Source organism: Parasteatoda tepidariorum, chromosome 5, assembly GCF_043381705.1.
Source record: "Parasteatoda tepidariorum isolate YZ-2023 chromosome 5, CAS_Ptep_4.0, whole genome shotgun sequence".
NCBI classification, from domain to species: Eukaryota; Metazoa; Arthropoda; class Arachnida; order Araneae; family Theridiidae; genus Parasteatoda; species Parasteatoda tepidariorum.
Window position 1 is genome coordinate 42,618,547 of NC_092208.1, and position 18,032 is coordinate 42,636,578.

At 30.4% G+C, this 18,032-nt stretch overlaps 1 protein-coding gene across 1 annotated transcript; it reads left to right on the top strand.

Annotated features, from left to right (window-relative positions):
- Positions 1-5,042: 5,042 nt before the first annotated feature.
- LOC107436551 (cuticle protein 10.9) lies at positions 5,043-16,970 on the top strand. The gene is made up of 3 exons (XM_016048313.2): positions 5,043-5,153; positions 9,715-9,762; positions 16,470-16,970. The coding sequence occupies exons 1-3, from the start codon at positions 5,148-5,150 to the stop codon at positions 16,866-16,868; spliced, it is 453 nt and encodes a 150-aa protein (XP_015903799.1). The 5' UTR covers positions 5,043-5,147; the 3' UTR covers positions 16,869-16,970.
- The last annotated feature ends 1,062 nt before the right edge of the window (positions 16,971-18,032 follow it).

Sequence of the window (18,032 nt, forward strand, 5' to 3'; positions counted from 1 at the left end):
TTAAAATAAATTTGAATTCAAATAAATGACATGTAATTCGTTAAACCTATTAGAAATGTGCTATAGTATAAAATCTTAAGATAAAATTTCTAAAACTGATATCTCTTTAAAAAGGTTAAAATTTTGGCTATAATTAAGTCTATTAAAAATTTAAATAAGAGAAATTGCAATGGAAAAACCCTGCATAAACAAAACATTGAATTTCGGAAGAAATCTCGTTTGGTGAGAATGCTCTCTCTTGTCAAAAAATACAAAATAAACTGACCTCAAATAAAACTCCAAGGACTTCGAATCAAATAATTAAGGAAACTACTATCACGTTTAATATAAAAGGAAGATTTATTAACTAAACAATAAAATTACAGCATCGCAGTTCCAAAAAACAAATCTCACACTCACTCAAAAAAACAATTTACATTCTAATTAGTCACCATAGCAACCACAAAACTCTTCTCGTTACCATCTATAAACTGATATATAATAAATAAATTGTTTAACAAAAAATACGATGTGTATAAGCACATAATATTTTACACTCTGGTTATTTCAGTTTCCGTTTTTAAAAGCGCTATATGTTGAGCCATCTCAACTAGATTTGGCATGCGACATTTTTAGCGGCAATCATTGGTCGATTTTCTAGTGTTGCCATTTGGGGAATAGTAATGAGGCTTTTTTTGTCGCTGTGTAAGAGAAATATATATATAGATTACGTTATAATAAAGAAGCAATTCTTTTACTTTCAATCTCTCAATTTAGAAAGCAATCAAGATAAAATATGCAATAAGGCAGAATAAAATAAGAAAAATAAATATTACAGGAAAATACCTTTAAATTTGGGATAAAGAAATATTTGTTCCATGGAAAATGATAAGACTTTTGTTTAGTTTTGAGCAACTACTGTAATATTCGGCTGAGTCATAAATTCAATTTTTAATGGCTACCCGGAATCAATTGGGTAATCAATAAAATTTTTACCGGGTACTTTAACAGGCTGGCTACAAGATTTAGTTTTTGGCAGTACCCGGATCTGGCAAAAATTTTGGACCCAGCACATATCTAATGTGTGTAAGACCAAAAAGAGCAAAAACTGCCACGAAAACCCTTTTACAATAGCTTGTTATCGGGAAGTTTTTAATATCCATGGCTAACAAGTTTTTTTAATAGATATAAGATTGTTTTTTTTTTCAATCCATTATAAAACAAATAGTGATTAATAGTTCATAATTAAAAATAGTATTGTCTTGTTTTTCACCTCGCGAAAACTAGCTATAAATAAAATGTTTTTATTGCCAATTTTTGTCTTCAAGCTAATTCCCCCTATATTAAACATATAAAATCATGAAAGAAAAAACGTTTTAAGCAATAATGACCAATGTTTATCCTATGTAAAGTTTGTTTCTAAATATTTATTTTGATCGTTTCCACATATTTGGTGCAATTTTCAGCAACTTTTCTCTCATTTCATTCAACTATTGTGTCATATTTCATCATGATTAAAAAAGGAAAAGATTTGTGTATAAAAAAACATAAATATACGGAATAATTTTCATTTATTTACTGTTAGATAACTCGGAAATGCGTTTTATTTTTAAATAAATGTCTTTATTAAAAAATAAATTTAAAAAAAATTATGAGGAATTTGTCATTGAATGAACGTGACTAATTGTCTGCGAGGGATAGTGACAATTATTTGAACGTGAATGCATTAAATATGCAAAGTGCAAGTTACAACGCTTTATTTGCTTTTCTAATAAAAAATAAAACGGATATAATAAATGTATTTTTAAAAACGTAAATAAAAAGTTCGTTCGTTGAATAGTTTGTTTGAAAACAAAATCAGCTTCTTTAATCTGTAACCTTGATGAAATTAATAAATTTTGAATTGTTTACTCGTCTAATGTTAGTTTACTAGTGTACTTAAAGAAAATGCAAAATATCATACCCTCCATGGCATTCTTGGTTTTATATATTTTAATATTATTTTTAATCTCGCAAACACAAGAATAAATTAAACTTATATACAAAAAAGCAGATATTCAATTGCTAACGTTTTTGAAACGTAAGAAAATCTGGCTTCATTTAAAAAACTTTTGCTTCAGTTTACAAAAAAAAAAAAAAAAAAAAAAAAAAAAAAAATGAAGATCTTCCGCATAGCAGCTCAGATCTGTACTTTTGGGAATTGAGTTAAAAGATTATTCAATTTTTTTTGTTATGAAAACGAGAACTTTTTAGTCAGAAGAAATTGGCCTTTTTAAGTTTTTAAGCAACAATTTTCGGGACAACAAACTTGACTTAAAATAATACTAGTTACNGTAAATATTTAATCTTATTTAAAACATAATTATTTTAATTTTTATGAAAAAGGGGGGTAGACTAATAAAATGTACGTACTCTAAGGGCGTACGTAAGACCTTATGTACGGTAATGTACGGAGCGGGGGAGGGGTTTAAAATTTCTCCATTTTTGTGTACGTACTTTTTGAACGACCCCTATGATAATTTCGTTAGACAAGGGGAGAAAGAAATTTCAAAATTCCTATTTGCTGATTTTTAAAATTTTTATAAGAATTTTTCCATTTTTTAAAGGTACTTAAACTATTATTATGAAAAACATAACTTCAACACTTAAGATAATAAGTACTATAGTATCTCACTCAAGTATTTGTTGACTATTTCAAATAGTGTTTCAAATTGCATCGAAATGCTTATCAATACGTAACTAATTACTTGTTCGATCAACACGTTGCCCGCTCGCTTTTAATTTGAGGATCGTGCTCAGAAACACATTTTCTTTTCAATTTGTTTCTGACTGCCATATGAAATTGGTCGTCAGTCGTATGTTTGGAAGTGAAAATTATTACATTTTGTCACAGTTTTTGTATGAAAAGGCTCCACAGCTAAAACCATCATTTGCTCCTCAAATTTCTTTCACTTTCCAAAAAAGAAAAAAAAATCAATTGATATACTATCTGGAATGTTGCAGCTTTTTTTCGATGTGTCACTGCACAAATAACAAATGCTGTTGTTGTTTCTAAAGCCACTTGCCATTATACTGGTAAGCCTGCTTGGTAAAACCAAGCGAATTTAAGGCAGAGAGTGCATTACTTGTTTTTCCAATGGCACCATCCTTAGCCAAGAATACGACTTCAGCCACTCATACACATCATAGCCCGTTTTAAAGAGCAAGCCCGTTGATACATCCATACATTCATCCAAAAATTGCAATTTTGACCTGAACCAGATATCAAACAATCTTCAATTCAGTACCCCCAGAGGTTTTGATTTGCTATGGTAACTTAGAGAACTTTTTTATCCGACAGATTTAACGTGTTGCAGTCACCATTTACTACACGGAGAGTCTTCGGCTAGCTAGGATCGAACTCACGACCTCTTGTACATGGGCCCAACGCCCTACCAACCTGGCTATCCCGGCCTCCATTTACAACTCAATGCATTAATACATTTCGGACCAATGATATTCCTCTTCTTATTAAGTAAAATATGCATGACATGGGTACCAAACAGTCATAAAAATATTCGTTATCTTTGTTCCAATTTCGATGCTTTTCAAGGATTTTTGAGCTAACTAATTTCCAAGATAGATTTTTTCCGACTTAGACGAATTACGGAGTTCCTGTGCGCTAAGTGAGCACCTTACTCCTTCATCTGTACCAGCAGGCAACTAAGATAATGGAAGTAAGTGTACATTTTTTCCACCGAATCTGATATTGAGCTCTAAGAACTAGTTTTTAATAAGAGGTGGTTTTTAAGAGTTTGACTAAAAGAGATTTAGAGATTAAGAGATTGATTTAGTTTCAGACGGTAAATACTCGAACGTCGGATATAGCCTACATGATCCTGCATATCGACAAAAAAATCGAACGACTATAACCGTTATTTGCGGCAAACGTCTTGAGTTATTCAGTTTATAACAATAATAAGCAAAGAAGAAAAGAAAAAGATGGGGCTCTTTTGCATTACATTAAAATTTAAAAAATATAAACAAGAAAATCATATCAAAATCATAGCAAACAATAGGCAAAATTTTGAGAAAATTTTTGTTATAATTTGACTTTTAATTATAATAATTTAATTTCAAGCCACATTTATTGATTTATTTATATTTTTATTCACAATTATAAAACAACTGTTGTATAAATATTATGCAAATAATAACTATACAGTTATTAGTGAAATATTTATATTATTTTATAAGGTAAGTATAATTTTGTGTCATACAAATATATTTTTGAATTATGGAATTATATTTAATATACAAAAAAAGTGTTTTGTTTACATCATTTACTTGTGAAAAAAACTAATTTAATAAAAATAGATTTGTATCGTTATTATAATTAATTATCTTAAGTAAACCGTTATATAACTATTATATAATTAATTATCTCCGTTATAATTAAAATTTTAGTATAATTATGCTTTGAATATTGTTTTAGAAACATTGCATCGTGTTTAGTATGCAGAATAATCTACTTACAAAGAACACCTGATGATTTTTTTTAATAATTAAAGAATAACTTACGTCTGACTTACAAATATGTTATCAAAAATTAGTAATTCGCAAAAACATATATGAGTTGAAAATTGTAATAAAATTTCATTCTCATTTCGAAAACATTTTTTTTCTTGAAAAGCTTCGAACAATCAAATGCTATTTTTCACACTTTACTACGTGTTTAGCAGTTTGAGAGTCTTCTTGCCTACAGCAATTTGCGTGGTTGACAACGATATGATTTAAATGATTTTTTCACTGAACACAACTGAATAAATGATTTGGATTAATTATACTAAAAGGTAAACTTCTTCTTAAATTGTGAAAAAACGTTTACATTTTGTAGAACTTTTTGTAAAGAGTCGAATTCATTAGGGAAAAATCTTAAGCAAATACGATCATAAAAAATTTTTAAGATGTCATAAATTTCTCTTCAACCGAGGTCAAAAGTTAATCGAAATTAACGACCAGTGATGTAGAGTGCAATTAATATGTTTTATTTGCAGCTAAAGACATATTTTTATGAATTACCTTGAAAATCGCAATTTTTGGTATATATTTGAATAGATCCAGCTTTTAACGCGCCATTCTCTAAACTTGCTCGAAGAATTTTGCATCGTTTTTATCAATCACTGATTATGAAGGTAAAATGCTATTTCTTTTACTTTTTTTACGCATGAGATATTTCTTATAGTGTATTCTTTATACTCAATTTAACGTTTCTTTTTGTTTTGATTCAAATTTAATTAAGTTTCATCCGCAATTGTTTTATTGTTGTGTAATTGTAGACTTACGCTTTGGTGTCTGAAAAATGTTAGTGACAGAATGTATTTTTGACACTAAATGCAACGTTATTTTGTACACTAAGTAAATTTGGTGTCTGATGGAGGCTATGAAATTTCGGTTTTTAAGTACCAGACTAAATATTTTGCTCGCCTCTATCATTAAAAGGGGAAACTATTCTCAAAATGCTAACTGATGTGGAATAAGGAACGTTTTGGTAGCCAAAACTATATAAAAAAATATAGAAATTGAATAACTGAAACAAATTTATTGTTAAAAAAAGCAATATATTACTAAAAAAAGTTCATTGATTATGTTCAAAAAGTTTCTTATCCACTTATCAATAAAAGTCATTAACCCTTTACCCTTTAGAACAGCAGATGCCTGTTGCAAATTTTAGTCAGTCAGAGTATTTTTTATTGCATAAGCATATTTTTCTTCTTTGTTCCTTAAGGAATATTCTTTCGTTCGTTCGTTCGTTGTAGTGGAACTGGGCGTCTGAGGCCTTGCGGCCCTTTTCCCATTCATCCTGAAACTAGACTAGGAAACATACATGACAAAAATAAAGTTTGGGGGCAAAAGGGAGTTAAGGAATAATCTTTCTTTGCTTTACTTAAATAATCTTAGCACCTGGGCCACGAAGCAGCCCCTATCCCATTCATCATTAAATTACATACAGTAAGATAAAATACATTGATTTGGCAAACATTGTGGTAACCATAAAAAATCAAGCCGCTTGCTTGAGAAATAATAAATGCGTAAAATAACTTTAAAAAAAAGGAAACAAAAATTTCCTAATATGANTACATATGAGATATTCCTTATAGTGTATTCTTAATACTCAATTTAACCATTCCTTTTGTTTTGATACATATTTAATTAAGTTTCATCCGCAATTGTTTTATTGTTGTGTAATTGTGGATTTACGCTTTGGTGACTGAAAAATGTTAGTGACAGAATGTTTTGACACTAAATGCAATGTTATTTTATACACTAAGTAAATTTGGTGTCTGATGGAGGCTATGAAATTTCGGTTTTTAAGTACCAGACTAAACATTTTGCTCGCCTCTATCATTAAAATGGGAAACTATTCTCAAAATGTTATCTGATGTGAAATAAGAACCGTTTTGGTAGCCCAAACCATAAAAAGAATATAGAAATTGAATAACTAAAGCAAATTTATTGCTAAAAAAAGCAAAATATTACTAAAAACAAAATATTACTAAAAAAAAGTTCATTGCTTCCAATATTATCCACATATCAATAAAAGTTATTAACCCTTTACCCTTTGGAACAGCAGATGTCTGTTGCAAATTTTAGTCAGTCAGAGTATTTTTTATCACGTAAGTATATTTTTCTTCTTTGTTCCTTAAGGAATAATCATTCGTTCGTTCGTTCGTTGTAGTGGAACTGGGCGCCTGAGGCCTTACGGCCCTTTTCCCATTCATCCTGAAATTAGACTATGCTTATACATGACAAAAATAAAGTTTGGGGAGCAAAATGGAGTTAAGGAATAATCTAGTCCTAGTGTTTTGATTTTATTGGGCGCCTGGGCCGCGAAGCGACCCTTATCCCATTAATCTGGAATTTTAACACTGTTTTGGTTGAGCATTGAGGTAAGCAGGCAGTGGAGTTGCTCTTAAGGAATAATCTGAAAATTGGTGAGCGCTTAGAAGCAAATAGTTTCATATTTCCGACGGTTTGTAACATTTTTGGGTTAAGTGTTAACAGACTGGCAACAGTGCACCGGAAAAGGTTAAAATACAAAATATATCAGGAAACTAAGACATCAAAAATGTTTTATACTTTTAAAACTTCGTATTTATTTGTGTAACTCTGCCACTTGACACTGGAATACCATTTGTCAAATTCAGGCCTAGCGTCAAATTCTGGGGAGGGAGTCAAGAGGAAGAAATTTTGGGCAAATCATGAAGTTTCACAGTATTTAAAGACGTTTTCCGTTAGCTGTCTTCCCTCTCTTGAAGCCTCTGTCACAAGAAACTGTGATCACTGGTGGAAAAGCACAAAAATTTTATAATTAGGAGCATGTTCGGATATCTCGCTCAGCATTCATCACTTTTAAACTTCTCAAGCATCTGAATTCTGCCTTGAATTCTGCCCACTCTGTCAACTCGAAATCCACTAATTTATTTAAATGGATTTGGATTTAAGACTATGGGGAGTTACTTTATCTCCTTAATATCAAATGTAAGAACTTTTCTTTAGAAGTTCAACCTGAGATGTCAAAAACATGCAGAGATGTTAACACAGTTAACACATGTCTGTTGACATAGTCTACATGTCTGTTGACATAGACTCATGTAACACATGTCTGTTGACATAGATTTCAGTCTTTCTGTGATACGCATCTTTTGTATATTCAGTTAATCTACCTATCAAAGTCATACACTTTTACTCCTTATTTATAATTTACTTCAAATGAAAACTAACAACTCTAGGAAAAACATGGTAGTCTGATTTGAAACACAACACTTTATAAGGCAAATCTTACTCGCCAGTCTTAAATGTTTGGTCACCAATGGCGAGTGGAAAATTTGCACCCTAGTTTAATAAGTTCCAATAAATGTAATTCTTGCACTTAATTCATCTTTATTTGATACATTGTTAAATTTAGTGCCTAACGAGTTCCAGTAAATGTAATATCTACTCTAAATGAGTAAAATAACTAAAAAAAGGAAACAAAAATTTCCTAATATGAAAGGAAAAATTTATCTATTTACTCTATAATTTACTCTGTGTTTTAAATCAATCATTTGTCTTTGAAATAGCATTTATGACAATCACCCAAGGCAGTAGCATATCTACTAATTGCGGCAAAGATATGCTTTTTAAAATAATTTTTTATTTTGAGTATGGGCTTTTCAATTTCTAAATAATTCTAAATATTTAAATTATTTCAGTTTCGTAAGAAATGAATACTGCATCTCATTTAAGCAAGTCTATAAATGGGGGTTAAATCCATCTTTCTTTATCAAAACAAGAGTAATACAGGATTCCGATGATTCTTAAAAATATTTAGTAATGGTAACGAAATTAGATAAACCTGGATTATTTTATCCGTTGGTGACCATCACTATAGTTTACTTTGTAAAAAAAAATACATCAATACAATCTCAACTTTATTGTAAAAAAAAGCATTTTAAAAATAAAAATAAAAACTTAAAACTCTTAAATTTCTCTGAAACCCGCGGGAACCTTTGTTACAAAACAATAAAGTGTTTTTGAAAATAAATGTCTCAAGGACATTTCAAAAAACAACAAAAAAACAATAAATTACAAAACTCAATTACAAATTTTCAAACATTGCGATCCTTGTATTTAAAAATCACCCGTCCGACCAAAGAAACAGTCGGTAAATATGGGCTTAAATTGATAGTAAAGATATGTTAAAAGCATCTTTCTAAAAAGGTGGTTCGTTTATTCAAAAAGGAAAAAAGTTGAAGTCCAAGTGATTTATTCTTATAATTTTATTTTCGGAAAAGATATAGTTCTGTGTACGATACTATATTTATATTTGGATCAGCTTAAGTGGTAGTTAACACAAAAACATATCCACTTGGTGTAAATAGATGTGTACAGCCACTTCTTTCATTTAAATGTTTTTCACGCATAGATCTCATTTTACAATACGGCAGTAATGGTTTTACAAAAGATATGTTCCAATGGTTGGTAACAAAATTTTAAAACACATCACATTTTTATAATCTTTTCATCAGAACCTAAAATAATGAGTCTCTGTTCTGTTTAACATTTTACATAGTTATTTAATTTGTTTCAATGTAGTGAGTGACAAATGTCTTTCAGTTCCATTTTATTGAGTTACAAAGGTGGATAGCAAACATTACATTTACTATCACAAGGAAAATTATTTCCTGATACTACGGAAACTCCGTAGTAAATCGAGGATATTAGTTAATACTGCTTAACCCATTTTTGCTATAGTTAGCCACTCTCGGCTATAATGAGCTGTAGGGAACTAGGTAGCTTCATTAGGTGGGCTTAAATGTTATGATAAAATTCTGGTTCTTTAACCGTATTAGGTGAAAGCAGTTAATGAATGGTTTTTCTCACAATTAACAGTTTGAATACCATCTTATTAACGGTTATTTAACTATTTTGATTGAAAATGGTAACATACCAGTTAAGCAAATTGTTATTTAACCATTTTTTTCGAAAAATTTCTAACAGTGTGTATTAATATATTGATCTGAATATGAATATCATGCTTTATTTAAGATAAATTTCAAAAATAAAATATGAGAAGCAAGGAATAAGATATTACCTTTTATCTTTTTTAAAAATATACATGGGGGCGCTTGTGTGTAAACATTGTGTTATATAGGTTAATGTCCTTAGCATTGATCTTAACAAAAATATTTTATTTACTGTGTATTTTTACAGGTTTTAATTGTTTTTGCTGCTTTCCTGGTCGCTGTCTATGCACAAGGGGTAATTATAAAAACTTTATTACTTAATATTTCGTAATGAGGAAGACAACGTATTTGGCAACCCTCCTCACCCGACTTCTCACATTTAATCACTTATCTGCCGGTGTTGTCTTGCTTTTGGATCCGGACTTTTACCTGCCGGACTCTCATTTTGCAGTAATAGTCGAAGTGTCGTCATGAAAAAAGTGGTACCAGCGCTGCGCTTAAATTAAATGAGAATTTTTTTAATTACCTCCTCATTTGACTAGAGACGAAGCAACTGGTTGCTTTTAGAGCATAATATAAATCACAAGATATACAATTTTATATTATTTACATATTCTGGTTGATGTGAATATTCAGCTTCTCAAATTATAAGTGCTATAAATGAAATATGTCAGTGGCCCTTCTTTCACATTTTTAAAAAGAAACATGTTCCAAAATATGGAACATTGGCATTTAAAGGGACATGGAGTCTTAAAATAGGTAATTCCTGCTAGCTTTCTGAAACCCGTATATAATTTATTCTATGGTCTACATGCTTCAAGGATCGATAACTGCTTCATTTTCCAGGCCTGCCAACTACTACGCTTTTTGAGAAATATTTCATAGAATGATAGACATTTAAAAACCAAAGCTTTAAGAATTTTTAGTAACTTTGCCAACATTTTAAAAGTTTCATCAAGAGAAAGCTAAAACAAAGTGGCATTGCATATAAATTTTTATTTTTAAATTATTTATGTGTAGTAATGTAACATTTTCTACAGAATACGTAGGTAGTTGGAAACCCTGATTTTCAGCAAAAACTTTTACGAAATGGTACAGAAGCAAACAATTCATTTTTAAAAATTACTATTACTTCTTGAAAGACACTTGACGAGTTAAGTATAACGAAGTGTCATTAAATATATTTGCGTAAATGTCATGATGAGCAAAATAATTTTATGTCAGATTTACTAACTAAATCCAATAATCAATTATTAAAACAAAACATTTTCTTTCAACGGATAATGTTTACCCAAAAAAAGTTTAGTGAGTTAATATTATCGAGTCTTTGAGTAACTTTAATCTATTCACTACGAACATTGCATTTTCTAAAAAATAGTATTGATGCGTAATGCAAAAAAGTTCCTTTTTTTATGAAAAGGGTTTATAGTTAGCTCTAATGCTAAGTTGATAATTTTTAATCTGACTTACTATAAATTAAAATTACGATAAATTCTTAATTTCATATCAGTGTATTATTATACTTTTATTGCTAGGGTATTCAAAGGTTCACGATCTTTGTTCCCTCAAAGTGAATTTTAAAAAAAGTAAGTTAATAGCATTTATTTTTTGAAAAAACATACACAAAGAAGTGCGAATTTTGGCGGTTAACGCACAGATTTTTTGAAAAAAACCGGTCAAAAAAATCTAGTTTTTTTTGTAAAAAAAAACACACTTTAGAACATTGTCTTTTCTTTCGGTGGACAATTTTGATACACCGCTCTTTGGTTCCATGATAAAAGGCTATATTCTGAGATGCCAACTGCTCAGGACTCACCAAAATAATTTTAAAAAAAACGTTAAGAACTACTAAGTAAATTTTTTTGCTTGCTTATTAAAAGGTATAGCAAGATGTAAGTACTGGCATGGCCTGTCTGGTAGGATTGGGCATCTGAAGCTATGAAATACTGGAAACTTGCGCAGAAACTGGTTACAGAAAAGTCATATGATTAAAAAGTGGTAAATTATATAAACCTACGAATTATTTAGAAATAGTGGTGAATAAAAAGCTATTAAATTGAATTTATTAAACCGAGAATCATAATTGATAAACTACCACTTTAAAATATATAATTGCTGTCCGGAGGAAGTTGGCATATCTGTATATTTTATTCTTGAATAAATAAGTGGTGTAGCTTACAATCCTAAGTAAATGATACATATAAACAAAAGATTTTTTTTCTTAGCTTTCACATTGTTATTTTCAATTTCCGATTATATTCGAGTGTGAAAAATTATAGCAAGATAAAATACAAAACCGCTCTAATTATCTCGAGTGTGCGCAGTTTGGCTTGTTTAGCGCGCTCGAATTCACTCGAGAGCAAAAGTTAAGGGGTTAAAGCAGTGTTTCCCAACGTGGGGCCCACGCCCCACTGGGGGGCAATTTGATTGTAAAGGGGGGCAATTCAAAAATGGACTCAACATGAGTTTAAATCTTTTGCTCTGGGCCATTTAAATGCAATGCGAGATTTCGGTGACAAAATCGAGAGAAAAAAGCAAATTCTTAAATAATTGCGGTCAATAAATATTATGTGACTTAGGGATTTTTAAGGCGACAAACCTGAAATGAAGTATCTGTTTACAGTCGATGGTAAAGCATTTGAGAGTTATTTGGCCAATATCTTTGAAAAACTGAATATATTAAATAAGAAACTTCAAGGAGCAAATAAAACTCTTGTTGATGCAAAAGCGAAGATATTTGGCTTCATTACCCTTATTGAGTTATGTCAGAAATATATTAATAACAAAAACTTTGAACAGTTTCATTGGCTCCAAAAATGTGAAGTAAATGATACCGCTTTACTTGTTATTGTCTATCATCTGAAAATTCTATCGGCTGATTTAAAAGAAAGATATTCTGATTTAAAACAAGTTTAATTTCCAACATGGATGTTGCATTCCATGTTAGTGGATTTGCCTGATATATCAAATATATCAAGAACTTGCAGAAATGCAAAATGATTAGTCAGTTAAAACTTTATTTAATATGAAAGGAGTGATGTCATGGCTTCGTGAGGAAACAAAAAACAAATACCCAATTTCAATCAAATGTGCAAGAAAACTATTGTTACCGATTCCATCTTCATATTTAGCTGAATGTGGATTTAGTGCTGTAAATGATTTTATTGGTAAAAAAAAGAAATCGTCTGGATATAACACAACGGGGAGACTTGAGACTGAAGCTAACCAAATTGGAACCTAAGATAAAATCTACGAGCAGCAAGCAAGCATCAAGGGCAAGAATCTCACTAAATTAAAATATTAAATTATTATCGAAAAATCTTTATTAAAATTATTTCGAATTTGAATTTTTCATTATATATTCTGAAAATTTACTTATTTTGTTTCGCTAACAGTTTCCGAAGTTTCTTAACCCTTTCGCGCCGACTGTCACAAATATGTGACAGCAAAAAACCGTATCAATCAGGGTAAGAAGATAAAACTGGTAATCAAAGTATTTCTTTAGCAGTTTATTTGTGGGCGGAGTTATAACTTTTTTGATTTATTTAATTCACCATTACTTTGTTCAAAATAAAACTATTTAGTTATGCTTTGAATTAACATTGATTATATATATGATTAAACTAACAATAATTAAAATAAAAGCAAAGTAAGTCTGTCAAATTAGCAACGACTACATTTAAGTTACCGTTTTTTATTTAATTGCAACTTGATTCTGATTTTGTACGAATGCTTTTCTGAATCACCCGTCCCCAAGGGGTTAAGTGAACAGTTCGATTTTCCAATATTAAAAATTATGTATATGTTACATAGGGGGGTATAAGAATTTTAGAAAGGCTTAGGTGGGGCATGGTACAAAAAAGGTTGGGAAACACTGGGTTAAAGGATTACCTTTCTGAGACCTAAGGTACACATTTGGTCAATTCCCAATACGACACTTGAAAATTAAAGACTAACGTTTTTCGAGTCCAATTCCCCTTAAAGTTTTATAAAATCTTGTATCATCCTGCGCTTTGCATTTCTATATTTTTTTGCCAGTTATGGATACATCAGATTACGTACGATATCCCAAATTTCACTACTACTTTAACCCGTTTTATCCCAATTTGTTACATTGAAAGGGTGCAAAAAGTGGCTTTATGAAAAAAGTGGTATGATATGTAATTCAACTAAATTGCCAATATAAACTATTTGTTACCATTTCAGTACGAAATGTCCCAGCACCTTATAGTTATACATCTAGTGATAGAATCACTAATAAATTATGGTGGAAAGGAAACTTTTAATTCTCCTAGATAAAAGACAAAATTAAAACAATAGTCCTACCACTATATATATGTTTTGAAAAAAGAAACTGCCCTATAAATAAGACGCTGGTAGCTGACAGGTTAAATTCTTCTTATTGTTACAACATAAGCCGACGCAAGTCAGCTTATTTTTTTGTATTGGTTTTCATGGTTGAAAAGAATAGAAGCGCTGTCATAACATTAAAATTATATTACGTTTAAATTTATGTAAATAGTGGTATTTGATTCTTTTCTAAATTTGGCTTTCACGTTAAATACAAACACAAAATCTTCCGGAAAGTCCTAAAGAGTTACATGACCATACTGCTACCTAAACTTCAACTGAATTTATTCAGTGGGGAACTTTAACCATTTGCGACCTTCTCCTAACCTTCAATAAGTAAATTTTAATAATAATAATAAATAAGAATTTAATAATCAATATGTATCGTTTCTCACATGAAGCTGGGATAGTTCTCAGTGAAATGAACTTATTCAGTTTTAAAATGAATTATTTATAGAGAAAGAAGTAAAGAAAATTATTTTTGTGCCATTAACTCCCTCCAGTTGTTTCTAAAATTCCATCTATATCACTCATTCTCATATGTGGTGGTTATCTTAGCATCAGCCCGCTAGGGGAATTCATCTGAGTGGGAATAAATAATAAATCGCCGAAGAGCAACTGAATGGTGAAAGTTTCCAGCTATTTCAACTACAGCAGTATTGGTAGCTGTCTATTTATTTAACTGAAGTAACGGTATAAACGAAATTAATGACAGATACTTAGTTTTATAAATACTGCTACCAATTATTCTTTTAATATAAAAATTAAGTTAATTATTAGATTGTTTTTATCGACTACTTTTAAATGTTATTGGAATAACTAATAAAATAACTGATACTAAGTGAATTCATTCAATATGTATTCATTTTAAATTCTGACTATGTTAGCAGCGATGCAAATTTGCTCAAGAATGCTGATAAATATTTTTGAGTGGTAGTCTTTTCATGTATGATTCTTGGTTTAGTAGATTCGATTTACAGGATTTTTTACTCACCACTTCCCTTAAATAAAATCAAAGGCTTATATTAAAACCATCTTGTTTCAGAACAACCGTGTTGAGCCATTATTAAAGCTGGCAAAATTGACCGAAAATATACAGTTTCTAGTTTGCAGATCTTTACCATTTTTCATAATATTTCGCCAAATCCGGTGTAGTTGGCATCTCTAGGTTTAAGGTTTCAGTACTAATTGCAAATTATTATAGATTCAGATACCAACCCAACCCTAACGCGTATAAAGCACAAAACTTAGATGTATTATTTATTTTATGTGCACATATGTTGAAAAATTGTAAGTCTTATTAACATTATATGTCAAACCGAAAACAGTGTGCAGAAATGCCAATTTACTCCGTTTTGACATTTTCCAGCGGTATCGAATTTTAAAATGCTATGACTTTAGTAAATTTTATTTTAAATTATTTTTCCACCCCTACCCATAAAAAGTTCGAAGCTTCATACAGAATACGACTTAGGTACAGTAGCTCGTCACTCAGATGAATTAGAGCCCCTCGCGGGGCTGATACTAAGATAACTACATATGAGTATAGTATCTCGTGGATAGACTATGATGAGTTGGCGAAATTATCCATTGTTCTACAAGTTTTACTTTTTAATTCGTTACCAGATTATAAAAACTTTCGCACAAGGCGGAGCAGTTGGCATCCCGGGGTATGTTGGGAATAATTTTTAAAACGTAAATTTGTTCAGATAAATCTATTAGCCTTTTCAGATTTTGTATCTCTGGTGGGAAAATTGTGCTTAAAATGGTAACTAAATTTTGGTAACTGTACATACTTTAAAGAGGGGGTTACGAGCCTCATGCGAATCTTGCGATTTGAAGGAATTTGGTACTCAGTTAACCGGTTCCCAATTACTACGCTTTTTGCAAAGTTATGGTGATGGGCAATTAGAAACAAATCTTTCATAAATTTTGGTAATTTTTCTATTATTTTAAAAGCTTCCTGAAAGAAAGGGGAAAGGAAGTGGCTTTTTCATAAACTTTTGAATCATTTACAGGTAGTGGTGGGAAAAAAATTAACTCTAATTCAAATTTCCAAAACAGAAAAATCATGCATTAAAACATAAACTTAGCTACCACAGTAAAAAAATTTCCAAAAAAGAAAAAAGGTTGGCAACCCTGCACTAATATCTACCAGCACTTGACGTTTTTGAGGAACTATACGTTTATTGATAATGAAGCAAGGCTTGTATTTATAATTGAAAGCAGGAAATTTAAATTTTTTTTCCTGCACGTAATCATTCTTCAAATGATCAGCTGACATTTTACATTCATGTTTAAACAAATCAGATATAATGGTGGTTAATATAATTTTCGATAAAATGTATTAAATTAAGAATAAAATGAATTTTGCTATAACTTTATATGTAAAAAAACCTTCTCTGGAATCTGGAAAAAGTACATTTTTGCTAAAAACCTTATGGATTAGATTACATTGGTGGAAACTTCAAAATTCATTATGCAAAACTAAAGACGAAAGTTAACATTATGTTATTTTAAAAGCGTTTAGAAAATATAATAATCGAGTTTTTAAATTTTCCAGATCGTGAATAACCTCAAAATGTCAGACAAATGTATACCCCGGATCTCAATCATTACTATCTCACTTAATTCAGAGTTTAATTCTTTCAGCCTATCCAGTATGCTCCCATACCATATTCATTCAATTATTTAGCACAAGGTGATGAAGGATCAAGTGGCCACCAAGAATCTGGAGATGGTGCAGGAAATGTTCAAGGATCGTACACTGTGACAGATTTAGATGGAAGGAGCCGAGTGGTTGAATACGTAGCAGATGCTGGTGGTTTCCGTGCAGTAGTAAAAACAAATGAACCTGGAACCGATAACAGCGCCCCAGCTAATGTAATCGTAGAATCAAGTTCACCAGACGCCAAAGGACCTATCATAAGATACAGTAATGAAGCAGCTCCAACTCCAGTAAGACCTGCTGTCCGACGACAACCTCAGGGTGTCCGCTATGTACTTGTTCCAGCCAATTCTCCAATGAGTCCGTGGGTCGGAGGATATTAATGTCTTGTAAAAAGAAGTTATATAAATTGATTTGGTGTAAATTGTTTATTCCTTTTTGTTATGTTATGTTTAGTGTAAAATAAATTGAAATTCAATCATGTTCTTATTGCGTTATTACTTTTTTTTCCTAGCTGTTGCGGAAGGTGAACTGAGTTAAAAGTCAAAACACTTGAAGGTCTTGAACGGAAACATGGAACTCATAACTAAATTTTGAAAGAAAAAAATAATAATAATCTAAATCTATATATTGATTATATTTTCAAACCTATTTTTATACTGATATTAGAAATATTTTTATATCTGAAAACGAAATTATTATTATTAGCATTGAATTGCCCATCTATACGGGTTACTTTAAGATTTAATTATATTGCCTTACAATTTTAAAACCAACTAAGAAGTTTATTCAAAAAAAAGGGAAAGAAAATCTAGTACCAAAAATAAAGAAAGACAATTTCATTTCAGCTGACTTACATCTATAGATAAAAATAGCTCGGTTAAAAATGCATAAAAAATTAATTTAAACATAACTTTCATTTATTACTTGACCTTAATCATACATTTCATATGTATTTATGTTTAATAAAAGAAATTATTTAAATAATTATGATAAGAAGGATGCTCTTGTATCAGACAAACAGATATAGAATTGTTTCGATACTTTTATACTTAAATGTATAACTTATGCATATTAGTATGCATATTGAATATGCATTTCTTATTGTAAAAATAATATATTGCATTTATTGCGATTCAGGGATAGTACTTTAATTGAAATAAACTGAAGTCAGAATTTAAGCTTTAACTTCTTACTTACAACAGCTCAACAGCTGGGAAGACGAAAAATGTTTCATCACATATTTTAGTGGACTGCCAACTTTCAACGCTTTGTTTGGAAAAAATTCTAATGGTAGCAAATATTAAGTTTTAATGAAAGATTCTTCGCTTAAAAATTAGATTTAAAGTAATTTTCCACACCCGCTATGTTTAAGTGATTTAAAAAATTTTAGACCACTAAAAATTAAAAATTTATGGCCACTAATTTCCGGCTTTTTCGAAGTAAAGCATTTAAAATGTTGGCGAAATTACCCATCATTCTGAAAACTTAAGTTTTTAATTTACCAAGCTATAAATAATTTGCAAAAAGAGCAGTAGTTGGAAGCC